Source organism: Aotus nancymaae, unplaced genomic scaffold, assembly GCF_030222135.1.
Source record: "Aotus nancymaae isolate 86718 unplaced genomic scaffold, 86718_ANA_hifiasm-v0.15.2.pri h1tg000018l, whole genome shotgun sequence".
NCBI classification, from domain to species: domain Eukaryota; kingdom Metazoa; phylum Chordata; class Mammalia; order Primates; family Aotidae; genus Aotus; species Aotus nancymaae.
The window spans coordinates 24,982,436-24,998,944 of record NW_026988430.1 but is presented as its reverse complement, the minus strand read 5'-3'; the positions used below and the strand labels follow the sequence as shown (position 1 = coordinate 24,998,944).

Sequence of the window (16,509 nt, the reverse complement as noted above, 5' to 3'; positions counted from 1 at the left end):
CAAGCGCAGCTTGGAGGTTAGAAGCAAGATGGAGTCAGTTAGGTCAGATTTGTCGTAATTTTTATAAAGGAAGTTTCAGATCCTACTGCTGTTTATTTTAATCCTAGAGTGTCAGAGCCAGAAGAGACCCTGCAGGACAAGTCTCTTGTGGCTTCTGAATAATGATCCTCAGACACATACTGTGATAAAGTTTTCACCCCTATTCTACAAAATGAGGACAATATGGAAAATGTAATCAGGTTTTTTATAATTTCATAAAATAAAATAGATTCTACTCCATTCTTCTACAAGTATGATCTCCCTATAATGTTGATACTAAAAATTGTTTTATGAAAAGATGCTGATACATAGAGGATTGTTGCTTCAATGCTCTTACATGGACATTAAAATTAAAAGTTAGAAATCTTGCCTGGGCCTGGTGGCTCACACTTGTAATCCCAGCGCTTTGGGAGGCTGAGGCGGGTGGATCGCTTGAGGTCAGGAGTTCGAGACCAGCCTGGCCAACATGGTGAAACTTCATCTCTACTAAAAATACAAAATATTAGCCAGATATGGTAGTACACGCTTGTAGTCCCAGCTACTTGGGAGGCTGAGGCAGGAGAATTGCTTGAGCCCAGGAGTTGGAGGTTGTAGTGAGCCAAGATCATGCCATTGCATTCCAGCCTGGGCTATGCAGTGAGACTCTGTTTCAAAAAATAAAAATCAGAAATCTCAGGTTTAATTATTTTTTTATATTTTCTGACCTGCGAAATACAAAAGCCTGGGAACCACTGAATAGTCAAATCTCTCCTCTCATAATAGAAACAGTTAACGCTCAGAGGTAGAAAAATGAGTGGTCCAAGATAAAACCCCAGTTTGTTCAGACACTATTCATGGTGGCTATGTGCAGGACATTCCTTCAACTGTCCCTTTTCTGCCTTTGCCTTTTCTTTAAGCATGTTCAACTCCACATCAGCACCCTCCAGGCAAACCAGATCCTGTCCAGAGAAGCCTTTTTTAATCGTCTAGATCCTATTCTCCCAAAGCACCACAAAGTTGTCATTTGCCACTATTTCTCCATCCCATTGCTACTTTCTCCACCTCAATACCAGACTCTTAGCCCCACCCATTGCCTACTTCTGAGCTTTGTCTTTTACTTCAAAAATAATTGTCCTTTGGAGAAATTACTTGGATTTGGATATTGTTTCAAAGCAATAATTATGGATTTTATTATAAATTTGATTATCTATTGTAATGTTTGTGGATGTCACTGCTTCTCCACCTAGATTATGAACACCTAAAGAACAATAGTTGTGTTTTATCTTCTTTCTAGTACCTAGTACACTCCCACAGTCTTACGTACTCAAATATTCGTATAATAATGAAAAACCGGCACATTCTTTGCAGAGTGAGTGCTTTAATATTTCAAAAAATATAGAAATTTCTTTATTGTGGTTCTTAGTTTGCAAATGACAGACAGGAACCAGGGGACTGGGTCCAGATGAGGAAGCCAAGAAAACCATTTATTCCTGGGGCTCTGGTCAGTTTTACTTATAAATGGAAAGGGAAGAAAATAACATGAAGTTGAGGCAATAGGAAGAAGAAATGAAGAATCCCTGAGTGAGGACAGGAGTCTTGGAATGACTCCATGGTGCACCCTCACACTGTTTCATCCCAGGTGGCATCCTGTCATCCAGTAGGAGAGTGGCCGGCCTGAACAGTGCAACTTCCATTTTGCCCTGTGGAGAAAAAAGACATGGTTCTTGCCTCACACTCAGTAACTCCTCCACCCACATGACCCAGTTCTTGGTAAGTCTCTCATGTAGAGCAATGCCCAGAATCCCCTTCATTGCTAGCTCTCTGGTCTGTCCTCCACTGGCCCCTCTGATGAATCCTGTAAAACTCTCATCTCTGGTGTTTGCCTGCTTCCCTGGATCAACATTTCCACTTTTTCTTTGAGATGGAATCTCACTCTATCACCAGGCTGGAGTGCAATGGCGGGATCCCAGCTCACTGCAACCTCCGTCTCCTGGGTTCAAGCGATTCTCCTGCCTCAGCCTCCCGAGTAGCTGGGACTACAGGCGTGCACCACAACGCCCAGCTAATTTTTGTATTTTTAGTAGAGACGGAGTTTCACTCTGTTGGCCAGGATGGTCTCTATCTTTTGACCTCGAGATCTGCCGCCCTCAGCCTCCCAAAGTGCTGGGAATACAGGTGTGGGCCACCACGCCTGGCTGTCTCCACATTTTTAAATCCTCATCTCTTCTTGAAGGGTGAGCACTGTTTTACAGGACTCAGAGTTACTTGTTAAAAAAAAAAAGTCCCAGATGCAACCATTGATTCTCCCTCCAGAAAGGATTAGCATAATCATCATTGCCCATTCTTTTCTGCGGTGTTTTTAGTATGCAAGGGATTTGACTCCTACTAGGGACTGCCTCACAGTCGCCTGTAGGGGCAGCCGTTTGTGTTACTTATATATCTAGTTTGAAGCTCAAAAAAGGTGACTATCTGAATGTCCATCGTTGGTGAGCTTACAGCTTTGTGGGTGTCTACCCAGCTGATGAGCGCCACTTTTTTTTTTTTTGAAATGGAGTCTTGCACTGTTGCCCGGGCTGGAAAGCAATCTCAGCTCACTGCAACCTCCGCCTCCCGGGTTCAAGCAATTCTCCTGCCCCAGCCTCCCAAGTAGCTGGGACTACCGGCGCCTGCCATCACTCCCAGCTACTTTTTGTATTATTAGTAGAGACAGGGTTTCACCACATTGGCCAGGCTTGTCTTGAACTCCTGACCTTGTGATCCGCCTGCCTCAGCCTCCCAAAGTGCTGGGATTACAGGTGTAAGCCACAGCACCATGCCACAGCATTTTAAATAAAAAATGTTGTCAGTTATGGTCACAGGGCCCCTGAGGCAGCCATAATTGTATTGCTTAACTCCTCCCATCCCTACAGTTGATTGGACCAAGGGGAACATGTGGTCCAAGTGGAGCCAATCAGATTCTCTATTCCAGAAACTTGGACTGAGACTGAGCCTAGCCAGTCTGTGGTTGCTGAGGACTTTAGCCCATTACCTTTGCAGCACCCTTTAGATGGTGGAGCAGAGAAAGTTAGTCTGCTGAGAGAGTAGTGAAGCAAATGCACCAAGAGAAGCTGAAACCTGCCACAAAAAGCTTGCTGACAGTTTCCAGCCCTGGTTCCATGCTCTTCCTGAGGCCCAGCTGCAGCCCTTGAGTGGACTCAGTGAGACACTTGGTCCTCAGACCTTCTAATTTCCCACAGCTAGCTCAAGTTGTTTTCTGTTACTGCAACCAGAAGAGTTTTGTTTAATAGAGTATCAGAGAAGAACCAGATCCCACATCTTCTAACTCAGAGTTCCAAGCCCGTCCTCTATTCTTCATCTTTCTAGACACTGCAAGGGCATTCCTGTAAGTCCTTGCCTGCTGCCCTTTTCTCTGTCACGCCCTCCTTTGTGGGGCTCTGCCTGTTAACTGAGTCCCACCGTGGCCTCCTCACCAGTTGTTCATCCCTCCTGCTCCAGACACAATCCTTTTTGCACAGTGGATGCCTGCGAGAAGGTTGGGATTCAGCAGATCTGAAAGGGAGGAAGAGAAAACCTGTTAGGGTACAGAAGACAGTCTCAAAGATGGAGCCAGACACTGTCCCTCCCTGCACAGGCCTATGCCAACCAGGGGCTTCCAGTTGAGGCAAAGCCTCTCTCCCAGGGGCCCATTTAGACATCCCTACAATGGCTGCTAGAGGTTGGAGGGGAAAGGGGGTGTGGGCAGAAGGAGCAAGAGGCCTGAGATTTGGGCCTGTTCACTGCTATTCTTCCTAACCAGAGTAGATGGTGGTTCACCCAAAGTTTGTGGGAGGCTTCTAGGGAGAGGAAATGCCAAAACACCATAGAGTATGTCCTGCCTAGTGAGCGGGGGTCTTCAGGTGAGGAGCCAGGGACATCAGTCAGTGTGCGAAGGTGGAGTTGAGGGGCAGAATCATGGGCCCTGTCAAGCCTCCTGGATCAGCTCTGAGGTAGGGAGTTTGCACATGGCCTTTGGTCAGACCATTAGCTGAAGATGGTGCTCTGGAATGGTTAAGAGCCTGTGAGGCTGCCAGTCTGGCATTCAGTGCTGGTTCTCTTTTTGAGACTTAGTTTGCTGTTTCGTACAATGGGGATCATAAATGGTTTCTACTGCATGAAAGTTGGATGAAATGAGCTAAGCGTGTATAATATGTTCTCAATAAACTGGCTGCTGCAGCTGTTCTACTCCTACCAGCTGTGTACAGAGCCTTACTGGATCCTCCTCAAGGACTCTATAGAATCTAACTGGATGGGCATTAGGGAGACTAGTCCAACCCTCTGCTTAGTAAAGGATTCCCTGATTTTTTTGAACCATATCTCTGGGGCCATTCCCAGGCTGTGGGTGGGAAGAGAAGTTCTGTGAGCAGAGCCTGGTCTCCTCTCTCACCTCTCCCACCCTGGGGCCCTGGCCAGAAGTACCTTGACACTCCACGTGGCAAAGGTTTTCTGAGTGACTCTTATGATCATTGCACCAGTAGTGGCTGTTGATCTGGAAGAGGCCATAGTCAAAGCTGCCATCTGCATTTTCATTTATCTTTGATATGTTGAAATTGCTTTCCACAAAAGCCAGGCACAGCCCTTAGAGTAGGGAGAAGATGGTCAGGATTTAGAGGAGACCAAGCTGAGTGAGAAGGGAGATGGAGGAGAAAGGGAGGCAAGGAATCAGACAAAAGGAACAAGGCCTGGGAGGCAACATAGGTCTAGAGATCTGGAAACCTCCATTGACTTCCCCTCTCATCCTTTGGTCCATCCACCCACTTATCAGTACAACCACTCATCTGTCTATCTATTCATGCTTCTTGCACTTACTGAGCACCTACTGTGTTCCAGGAACTGTGCAAAGCCTAATGAGGGACATTTCAGTTGGGTCAAACACAGATGCTACCTTCAAGGGGCCTATATTACAAGAATAAAAATATGTACCTAAAAAACCCACAAAGCAAGATAAAAGGTCAAAAGTGTTGCAAGACAGGTGCACACAAATCCTGGGCAAAAGGGAGCTATCCCTTCCATGCCGGAGAATAAAGGCTTCGCACTGGTTGTACCCTCTGCCTGGAATGTTTTTCCCACAGACATTTGAGTGACCAGGTCCTTCATTTCATTTGGTGCTGTCCAATGTCACTTCCTCAGAGAGGCCTTCCTTGACTTCCTCATCTAAGCAGTGTCGCCATCGCTCCCCCTGCTTTATTCTTTTTCATAGCATTGATCACCACCAGGCAGTACTTTCTTTATGAGTGTGTTTGTTTGTTGCTGCTCTATTCCCCCAGGATGTGAACACTATGAGGGAAGAGAATTTGTTTATCTCTACATCCCCTGCATCTAAAACAGTTTTTGGTACATAGTAAGTGCTCAGATAATAACTGTTGAATGATTATGATGTGTTGGGAAAGGCTTCTTGAAGGGAGCTGCTTTTTGAACTCAGCTTTGAAAGATGAACAGGAAAGAAAGAAGCTGGCCATGTAGGACGTGACTAGGAGAGGAGGAGAAATGGCAGGGGAGGGGCTGATGGCACTCACAGTGACTCAGGGAGTAGCCCTCAAACCCATCCAGGTCCTCCTGCTGTAGCACCTGGGCCAAGTCACAGCGACTGATGAGGCTGGCCTGATTTAGGGCAAGGAAGCTGCTGACCAAGTAGATGAGTAGCACCTTTGTCATCCTCGGAGGGGAGGAGATGCAGCTGAAGGCTGATGGTTCTTAGGGTCTTGCAGACTTTCTGCTGATCTTCTCTGAGAGCCTGGGGAATCTGGAGACGGCAGCCAGATTTCCTTACTCATTGCTCCAACCTGGCGTTTCCAATCTCTTTTCTCTTGTTTGTTATTTTATAGATTTTTTTTAATCATGGAAAATTAAACATTTACAAAAGGAGAGAGAATAGTATCATGAACCTCCATATACCCACTTCTGAGCTTCAACATTTAGAAACCAAGGCCAATCTTTCTTTGTTGTTGTTCATTTTTTTTTGTTTTTTATTTTTTAGAGATGGGGAGTCTCACTATGTTGACCAGGCTGGTCTTGAACTCCTGGCCTCAAGTGGTTTTCCCATCTCAGCCTCCCAAATTGCTGGGATTACAGGCATGAACCACCACACCTGGCCAATCTTATTTCATCTGTAGGTCCTCTTATACGGGCGCCCAGCTATAGGTAGTATTTGAGTATAAGGATGGGGAGTGAGGCTGGCAAAAGAGATTACTGAAGACCATCTTCACCAGCATTTGTGTGTGTGTGTATCTGAGCATGTACTTTTAGAAGGAGAGCCAGGATACTGGGTGTTAATCTCCCCACAACCCCACTCTCCCAGACACATGACACATGATTTTTCCCAAGGGCATACCCTGCCTGGTACAATTCTTGGTGGGCTGGCTGTAGACATACCTTCACTTTCACATTGTGTGTGTGCGTGTTTGTGTGTTGAACAGCAAGGGCCCCAGCAAGGGCTTTCAAATCCTGGGCTGCTATATGACCTTGGGCAACATATTCAACCTTTCTGGGCCTCATTTGTAAAATGAAGATAGGCTAATTCCTACCTAATGGGGTTGTTGTGATGATTAAATGAAATAATGCCCAGATCTTGGTTCACATTCCACACAAAAGGTAATTGGGACTCTAGGAAATATGGCTGATTCCCAGGCTGGAGCAGGAAAGAGATGTCTGAATTATCTTGTTGTACCAGAAATTTAAAAAGTGCTCAATCGCTCCTCGGCCTTTTGGCTAAGATGAAGTGTAAAAAGTGTTGCTCAAAATATAGATTGAGGCATGTCAAATGGACCCAAGAGCTAGCTCAAAGGGGCACCAAATGACCAGATCTGGAACAATATTTTTTGGTAAAAGCTTTATTGATATATCATTCGTGTATCATATAATTAATTCAGTTAAAGTGTACAATTCAATGGTTTTCAGTATATTTGCAGAGTTGAGCAACTACTAGCTCACTCGATTTTAGAATATTTTCATCAATCCAAAACAAAACCCTGTACCCATTTAGTAATCACTGCCCAACCCCCCCCCGCCCAACCCCTGGCAACCACTAATCTATTTTCTGTCTCTATGGATTTGCCTTTTCTGGACATTTCATATACATGGAGTTACATAAAATATGGCATTTTGTATCTGGATTCTTTCACTTAGCATAATGTTTTCAAGGTTCATTCAGGTTGGAGCACATAATGATACTTCATTCCTTTCTATGGTTGAATAATTTTCCATTGTGTGAATAGACCATACTTTATCCATTCATCAGTTGATGGACATTTGGGTTGTTTCTATTTTTGGCTATCATGAATAATGCTGCTCCGAACATTCGCATACTAGTTTTTGTGTGGATATATGTTTTTATTTCTTTGGGGAAGAATTGCTGGGTCATAGGGTAACCTAGGCTGAAGCTTTTGAGGCCTACAAGATTTCTTTTCTTTTCTTTTTTTTTTTTTGCCTACAAGATTTCTAAAGTGGCTGCACCGTTTTGCATTCCCATCAGCAGTGTATGAAGGTTCCAGTTTCTCTATATCCTCACCAACGCTTGTTATTATCTGTCTTCTTGACAAAAGGTATTGTAATGGGTATGAACTGGTATCTCCCTGTGGTTTTGATTTGTGTTTTCCAGATGGCTACAGATGTTGATCATCTTTTTATGTGCTTATTGGTCATTGTATATCTTTGGGAAAATGTCTATTCAGAACCTTTGCCAAATTTCAAATTGAGTTATCTTACTATTACTGAGTGAGAAGAGTTCTTTATCTATTCTGGATGCTAGACCAGCATCAGATATATGGCAGATATTTTTTCCCATTCTGTGGGTTGCCTTTCACTTTCTTGATGGTATTCTTTGAAGCCCCAAAGTTTTAAATTTTGATGATGTGCAATTTATTTTTCCTTTTGTTGCGTGTACTTTGGTGTCATGTCTAAGAAGCCATTGCATGATGGTTTCCAAGGTAATCTGGGACAATTAGACCATCAAAATAAATGACAGTAACAGATTATACATTAAATGCAATAGGAATCCATGAGCCCATAATAACAATACATTGACAAAAAGATGCATAGTGTGGAGCTGAAGCAGAGACCTCTTCCTGACAATAAAAGGCTAACTGATAAATGTGGAGGAAGTAATGGAGTTGAAAATTAATCACCATTTTGCAACCATCATAGATTAGTGTGAGAAAGAATCACTATTGCGTGGTTAATCTGAGGAGGTGGGAAGCCTGCTGAAGAACTGGATATGTCCATGATCTTATAGGGTCTCCCCACAGATTGCTTGTTATTGCACAGAAAGAAAAAACAAAACAGTATACAGTGAATAACCAGACAGCATTTTGACCTTGCAATCAAATTAACATCTCCAGTGAGGGACAGAGGGACATTCTGTGCCTCCAGATGTGATTCCCAAGGAGGACACATCGCTTATGTAGTATTCTGTCCAAGGATGCAGAGCCTGTGTCTAATCCTGAGGAAATATCAAAGTCAAACTCACTGAAAATCTGTAAGATAACTGGCCTGCATTCTTTAAAATGACCAATACCATGAAAACTGAAAGACTGGCCAGGCATGGTGGCTCATGCCTGTAATCCAGCACTTTGGGAGGCCGAGGTGGGCAAATCACGAGGTCAGGAGTTCGAGACCAGCCTGGCCAACATGGTGAAACACCGTCTCTACTAAAAATACAAAAAATTGCTGGGTGTGGTGGCTCACACCTGTAATCCCAGCACTTTGGGAGGCTAAAGTGGGCAGATCACTTGAGGTCAGGAGTTTGAGGTCAGCCTGGCCAACATGGCAAAACTTCATCTCTACTAAAAATACAAAAATTAGCTGGGCATGGTGGTGGGTGCCTGTAATCCCAGCTACTCAGGAGACTGAGGCACGAGAATTGCCTGAACCTGGGAGGCGGAGGTTGCAGTGAGCCAAAATTGTGCCACTGCACTCCAGCCTGGGCGACAGAGTGAGACCCTGTTCCCCCACCCCCCCCAAAAAAAGACAAAAAATTGGCCTGGTGTGGTGGTGGGTGCTTGTAATCCTAGCTACTTAGGAGGCTGAGGTAGGAGAAAAATAGCTTGAACCTGGGAGGTGGAGGTTGCAGTGAGCTGAGACTGCACCACTGCAATCCAGGTGACAGAATGAGACTCGGTCTCAAAAAAAAAAAAAACCCTTTCAATAAATCTGAAAATCTGGGACTGTTTCTGTCACTGAGGAAAGGTGTGTTTTTCCCCTTAAACTAGGCGTATGTTGCTGACGGGGCAGAGGCCCGAATTCTTCCATCCACCACCTTCAAGTGTCCGGCAGCTTCTGCTTGGACAAGATACCTACCCTGGTGGGCTTGTGTCTTCTCTGGTCTTGATATAGGAGGCCGAGAGAAATTACTTAGGTAGACAGTTAGGGTAAAGTGAGTCCCCAGCAGAAAACTTTCCTTGTAACAAAAACCAGCTCAAAGATAGCTCCCTTTTTAACCTCATGCAGTTCAAGGAAATCACTTTTCTTCTAAAAACAAGCAGCCTGAAAGAGCAGACAGTGAAATAGATAAGACAGCTCAGGCACAGAAGGATGTGAGGGAAGTCTCCTGCATAATAACCAAACTTTACACTTACACAATGGGCCTGGTAAAACAGTGGGCCTTAATAAGCACATTCCTTTTCCTTTCTTTCTTTTTTTTTTTTTTGAATCTGTTGCCCAGGCTGGAGTGCAATGGCGCGAACTTGGCTCACTGTAACTTCCACCTCCCGGTTCAAGCGATTCTCCTATCTCAGCCTCCCAAGTAGCTGGGATTACAGGTGCCCAACACCGCGCCCAGCTAATTTTGCATTTTTAGTAGAGATGGGGTTTCACCATATTGGTCAGGCTGGTCCCGAACTCCCAGCCTCAGGTGATCTGCCTGCCTCAGCCTCCCAAAGTGCTGGGATTACAGGCATGAACCACTGAGTCCAGCCCCACGTTCCTTTTTCTTTAGGCACACTAAGATAGGGCAGCTAAAAGCAGACTCGAGGGGTGTGCCTGCAGCTGCAAGAAGATGTATGTGAACAGACACAGAAACTCTCCCTCCCAGATAAACAAGACAAAGAGACACAGACTAAAAGTTGGCCTATGTGGTCCAGGAATGGGGTGAGAGCCTATTAAAAACTCTGCTCTGTACAGATAGCACACCTAGTCCCAACTGAACCGTCGGGGCCTAAGAGGATAAGACATCCCTTCCTCAAGAACTACCCTCTCACTAGCCCATTTATAAAACCCTGACTTTTTTTTTTTTTTGAGATGGAGTCTCGCTCTGTTGCCCAGACTGGAGTGCAGTGACAAGATCTCGGCTCACTGCAAACTCTGCCTCCTGAGGTCAAGCGATTCGCGATTCTCCTACCACAGCCTCCAGTGTAGCTGGGATTACAGGCATGCACGGCCATGCTCGGCTAATTTTTGTATTTTTAGTAGAGAAGGGGTTTCACCATGCTGGCCAGGCTGGTCTCAAACTCCTGTCCTTGTGATACGCCTGCCTCAGCCTCTCAAAGTGCTGAGATTATAGGCATGAGCCACTGCACCCAGCAAAACCCTGACATTTTTTACTACCACCTGGGAACCCACTCGGGGTCCCTGTCTATGACAGAGAGCTGTTCTTTCCTTTTGCCTATTAAACGCCTGCTCCAAACTCACTGTGTGTGTGTGTGTCTGCAACCTCTATCTCCTTAACATGAGACCACGAACCTTGGTATTTACCCCAGACAACGAGGCTGCTTCAGTCTCTTGTTCTATCCAAGACTCATTCCACACCAGCCTGAGCTTGGAGCCATTCTTTTGCTTCTCCCATCCTCCTACCCCCAGAGCTGACAGATTTAGCAGGTAAAATTTACAAGATGCACTGTTAGATTAAAATTTCAGACAAACAACAACCTACCCCACACTGACTCAAGAGGGTCCCTCACAGATAGATGTCACTGAGCTTCAGGAAGCAGGAAGCTCCATCCCTGCCCATTAACCCCCCTTTCAGGGTCCCCTCAAGGAGGACAGTGGTTCCAGAAGGTATGTTCCTACCCCTTCCACAGCTTACCCTTCTCCCATCCCTCTCTGACCCTGGGTTCCAGCTGGCCCGCGGATTTCTGGGAGGATGGTAGAATAAGACCGTCTGCAGTAGGAGCCTCCTCTTCCTCACCACCTACCCAACTAACAAGCTTTTCATGTTCTAAAGAAGGAAGGAGCGCTGGGCCACCCCAGCCTTCTGGAACCCCAGTTCTGTGATGTCATCCATCTCTTGGAAATACACTGGCTTTAACCTATGCAAATTGGCCAAGAGTCAGGCAGAAATAGCAGCTGGGTCTGGGATGACAGGTGACGTCTGTGAGGAAAATGGCCGGGTGGGACAGGGTGGAGAGCGCTGGCTGTTCCCTTCCTTTCTGGGAACAGCACCACCTTTGGGGGAACTCCTTCCCTCATGGGGTGTTAGTGGGGACTGCCAGTCCTAGGGCCCTGTCCCCATCACCCCCCATAAGCATAGGAATGCTTGTGTGCTAGCCGCTGTATTTCTAATGGAAGCTAGTGGAGGTGCTCAGCTTCTCACAGGAAGCCCGTGTGTGCAGGGCCAGGACGCAGCCCCATCCGAGGCGCTATGCCTCTGTGAAGAGGGAGAGAGTGGAGTCTGGACAGGATTCCAGTCCCAGGGTCCACCCTTTCTGGGACCCAAACCCACCCTTCCCCTTCCTTCAATTCTGAGATTCAATAAATGTCCCTACTTGCAGAGCAAGTTTGAGTTGGGTTTCTGTCACTTGCAGCCAAAGGAGCCAGTTATAGTCAGCATCGAGTCCACCATCTGTGAAACGGTGACCTGACAACCTGTCCCCTGTCTGTGAAGGCCACAATATCCCAACATCATTAGTCACCAAGGAAGTCTGGGAGAAACTTCTACCAATAAACAAAACAAAATAAATGAACTGAGCATTCAACTCAAGAAGTTATAAGAAGTAGAAGAAAAACACGTCCAAGGAAAACAAGAAAAACTAAAGCATTAGAATAAAAGCATGACGCACACATTTAATTGGATTCAGGGGAAACTGTTGGGTGAGATGTTAAAAACGGAGTTGGGAAATGACTGGAGAACTTGTGTATTATATTCCACTTACTATGGGCCTTGGGTCCTTTTCTGTAGCATTAATGTTGGACTAAATTCTTCAACATTCCCTTGCAAAGACAGGCTACTCTGAAGCCAAGGGGTTACCATCAACCTTTTCAAATCTTTTTTAGGGAAGGTCAGATAGTATATATTTTAGGCTTTGTAGGCCACATATGGTCTCTGTTGCATATTTCTCTTTGTTTCTTTTATTTTTCTATCACAGTCCTTCAAAAATGTAAATGCCATTCTTAACTTAATGGGCTATTTAAAAATAGGCCACAGATTAGAATTGATCTTCTGGTTGTGGACTGAATATAAGAAGATGGTATGTGAACACTTATAAAACAAGGTTCATATAGGTGTCAATCACTGCTCAGATCACATTACCATGTGAAATTGTTTTCTGTCTGTATTTTGTCTATATAATTTAAAAATCGAAAATGCACAGGAGGTAGTTAATGCTAGAGATGGGCAGGGACCCTATACAAACTTACAGAATTGCAGAATTTAATGCTGGAAGAAATCTTAGAGATTATCTAATTTGAACCCCAATTCATTTTACAGATATGACTAAAAATTCATAAATATGATTAACTAACTAACTTACAAATCCTGGAGGGATAGTAGGCATTCAAATGAATTCTTATGTAATCTAGTCAAAGAATTTTCATTGAGAATTCTGGAAAATGTAAAAGTTATTTCTAGATAAAAATGCAAACGACAACTATTTGCTACACAGGACTAACTCTTGTAGGTGGAGGAAAGTCGGGTAATGGTAATTTCTTTCTTTCTTTTCTTTTCTTTTTTTTGAGACAGAGTTACCCTCCGTCACCCAGACTAGAGTATAATGGTGCGATCTCAGCTCACTGCAACCTCTGCCTCCCAGGTTCAAACGGTTCTCGTGCCTCAGCCTCCTTGGTAGCTGGGATTATAGGCATGCACCACTATGCCCAGGTAATTTCTGTATTTTTAGTAGAAACACCACACCTGGCTAATTTTTGTAGCTTTAGATGGGGTTTTACCATTTGCCCAGGCTGGTCACAAACCCCTGACCTCAGGTGATCCGCCTGCCTTGGTCTTCCAAAGTGCTGGGATTTCAGATATGAGCCACTATGCCCTGCCCACAAACTTTCTGTTAGTTTTAGTTAACCCTATGGCATCCACCACAGCAACTGCCATTTCCTTAGGCCAAGGCCACAAAAAAATAGACTCCCTGAATGCCTATTGCTGGTTCCAGTTTTCAGTGTTTATTCCGACATCTGTCTACTTTTGTGTAGTCACCCATGTTCTCAGTTATATTTTAAATTTTTGTCCTGAGTCGATGGCTTTGACTTGCAGAATGGTCAATTTGTTAGGTGTGTGAGGCGCTCAGTTCCCCATGCTGGAAGCACAGACTAGGTAACAAATTTAATATGAACTTTAGTCAGATTCTTATTAAAATTGTGCTTTTTTTTTTTTTTTTTTTTTTTTGAGACAGTCTTGCTCTGTTGCCCAGGGTGGAGGGCAATGGCACGATCTTGGTTCACTGCAACCTCTGCCTCCCGGGTTCAAGTGATTCTCCTGCCTCAGCCTCCCAAGTAGCTGGGATTACAGACTCCCACCACCGCGTCCAGCTAATTTTTGTATTTTTAGTAGAGACAGGGTTTCACCATGTTGGTTAGGTTGGTCTCGAACTCTTGACCTCAGGTGATCCATCCACCTCGGCCTCCCAAAGAAAATTGTTCTCCTTGGTAGGTCCTATCAAACAGTACCAAGCTGTTTTGTGTACTCCTTGCCATCACTCTTACTTTGCTCTATTCTTCATTATAGAATCTGATGATGTGTATGTTTGTGCATGGTCTCTCTTCTCACTTTTAGGGGGAAGGAAAGCTCTTTGAAAGCAGGATGTTTATCTGTTGTGCTCTCAGTGTGTACTGAATGCCTCACCTCTCTTTGAAAGGGGAGATAACAAGGAGAGGTGGGAAGGTGGAAGGTGTGAGCACCACGAGGAGCTTATCTCAGCAACCTCGAGCCAGCCCTGTGAGCACACAGAGATTAGTCATTGTTGCTTTTAACCACTGGGTGGCGCTGCTCACTAATTTTCCTAAAATCAAGTCAGACAACACTTGCTTTTCAGCAACTCAATCCAGAACTCCAGGACCCAGCTTAAACTGCCATCTCAGAGGTGACACATCCCTGCACTGACCCCCTCACTCAGAGCCAGGGGGCCCCATGACACTGACTTCAACTCCCGCCCCCATGCCTTTGTGTGAAATTAATGATTAGACGTTTAGTGAGCCCCCAACTAAGGTGCAAAGGGCCCTGGATGGGAGCAGGGTAAATTAGAAGTGGCCCCTGCCCTCTGGGACAGGTGTTTTGAACTGGCTTAAGATAAGCAGTAGATGTAACGGGTTAACCTCCCTCCTATGCATCCAGAATGGTGCCGGTTATGTATCATCCATAGGAGAATTGAGAAAGCAGTCACAGGTCGGGCATCTGTGCTCTGTGGCTCGGATGAGAAACCTCATGCATATGGTCTGTACAAGAACACTCCTTTTTCAGTCAGAATGCAGGGGGAAGTTCTGAGTGTGTGCTAAGGGTGGAAATAACTGTTTCTTGATTCAAATGATTTCTTGATTCTTCTGCTCATGACATGATTCCTTTTCCACCAGCTTCTTTTGTGTTGTAGTTGTGGGAGCCGAGAAGTGTCACTTGACTCTGTCTTGCTTCTTCCAGCAAGAACTTGCAGGACACAAGCAGTGTTTCTCTGGGAAGGGAACTCATAGGTACTAAATCTCTGCTGTGAGGCAGGCCTAATACTAGGTACTTTACATATATTAACCAGTGTAATTCTAGTAACCTGTAATTGCTGGTGTTTCCAGCTCCATTTTTTTTTTTCTCTGAGACAGAGTCTTACTCTGTTGCCCAGCCTGGAGTGCAGTGGCGCAATCTCAGCTTGCTGCAACCTCCACCTCTTGGGTTCAAGTGATTCTCCTGCCTCAGCCTCCCGAGTAGCTGGGATTACAGGCATGCGCCACCATGCCCAGCTAATTTTTGTATTTTTAGTAGAGATGGGGTTTCACCATGTTGGCCAGGCTGGTCTTGAACTCCTGACCTCAGGTGATCCTCCTGCCACAGCCTCCCAGAATGCTGGGATTATAAGCGTGAGCCACCTCACCCAGCTAAGAAGCAAAATAATTGATGGCACTTTTAAGGACTCCAGGGAGGAAGGCAGTTCTGCTGCTCATTGCACAGCTTCTATTCCCTTCTCCAGCAACTCTGTCTCCCTCCCCTCTGGCTCTCAGGGGCAAAGCTGTTCCTCCTGGTTTACTTGGAACAACTTCAGCCCTTCCTCTGAAGTGTCAGCCCCATGTCCTGGGGGAGTATCCTTCCTTAACCAGGGTTACTCATGCATTTTCTTAACAAAGGTTATTTCCTCTATGATGGGAATTCCTGCTTTGGCTGCTAAGAGATTAATACTGTTTTCCATTTTATTATGATGTTTGTTCCTGGTCCTGAAGCTGGTGGTTGTCACAGCAGCCCTGTAAGGTATCAGCTCCATTTTGCAGAAGAAGAAACTGGGCTCAGAAAGGTTAAGGCTATTGCTAATAAATACCAGGCTCTGGAGGGATTTGAGGTCCCTTTCTGCATTTGCCCAATCCTTCAAACTCTCTCTTGGTAGAAATCAGAAGATACCCGAATGGAGGCCAGGTTCTCCAGGGAGACCAGGTCATACAAAAAGGAGGCCTCAGGCTTTGAACTATTGCTTCTTTAGTCAGATGACCTCAATCTTTCACATATTCATACCAGCCTTAGCTTGTATAGATTAGAGGTTTCTTCTGTTTAAAGTACAGCCTCCAGTTCTAGTGGCAGATCTGCTGGCAATTTGTACCATGACCTTGGCTAAGGCTTTCCATCTCTGGACTTTAATTCCCTTATCTTCACAATGACAGGAAGCTCCTTCCTGTCTTATGTTATGTGGCCCTAAAGAAAAGTCAGATACTGGAACAATAAGGCCTATTGAGCCTTATTCTTGTTAGCCTTATCTGCTAAGCACTCTCTCACATTGCCTCTTCATCCTCTCAACACTGGAGGGTAGGTATTTTTACTGATCTATTTTACAGATGAGGAAACCAAGACTTAGGAGGATTAGTAGTTACCCAAGACCTCACAGTGAGTGACAGAGTTGGGACTCAAACACAGATTGTCTGTCAGAGTTTGAGTTTGGAGATAAAGCTTTTTTTTTTTTAAATAAAAGATATGGGGTCTTGCTCTGTCACCCAGGCTGGAGTGTAGTGGCTATTGACAGGCGCAATCATGGCACACTATAGCCTCGAACTCCTGGGCTCGTGATCCTCCTGCCTCAGCCTCTTGAGTCACTGGGACTATAGGCATGCACTACT

At 45.1% G+C, this 16,509-nt stretch overlaps 2 protein-coding genes across 2 annotated transcripts in view; one reads left to right on the top strand and one right to left on the bottom strand.

Annotated features, from left to right (window-relative positions):
* The window catches only part of LOC105712514 (uncharacterized), a 182,124-nt gene that overhangs the window by 51,247 nt on the left and 114,368 nt on the right, over positions 1-16,509 (top strand). Inside the window, exon 6 of the mRNA XM_012445584.2 lies at positions 12,944-13,081. Within this exon, the coding sequence (XP_012301007.2) occupies positions 13,064-13,081 (18 nt within the window). The 5' untranslated portion in view covers positions 12,944-13,063. The remainder of the gene's footprint in view (positions 1-12,943; positions 13,082-16,509) is intronic.
* Positions 1,380-13,588, bottom strand: LYZL6 (lysozyme like 6). The gene is made up of 5 exons (XM_012445586.3): positions 11,072-13,588; positions 5,571-5,797; positions 4,474-4,632; positions 3,489-3,567; positions 1,380-1,718 (listed from the first exon to the last, which is right to left on the bottom strand). The coding sequence occupies exons 2-5, from the start codon at positions 5,707-5,709 to the stop codon at positions 1,649-1,651; spliced, it is 447 nt and encodes a 148-aa protein (XP_012301009.1). The 5' UTR covers positions 5,710-5,797; positions 11,072-13,588; the 3' UTR covers positions 1,380-1,648.

Excerpts from the sequence above, each read along its gene's own strand:
- LYZL6 (XM_012445586.3), bottom strand. The coding sequence starts at position 5,709 with ATGACAAAGGTGCTACTCATCTACTTGGTCAGCAGCTTCCTTGCCCTA. Across the intron at positions 4,633-5,570 it reads GGGCTACTCCCTGAGTCACT|GGCTGTGCCTGGCTTTTGTG; the intron begins GTGAGTGCCATC and ends CCCTACTCTAAG. Across the intron at positions 1,719-3,488 it reads GCAGGAGGGATGAACAACTG|GGCAAAATGGAAGTTGCACT; the intron begins GTGAGGAGGCCA and ends TTTTCTCCACAG.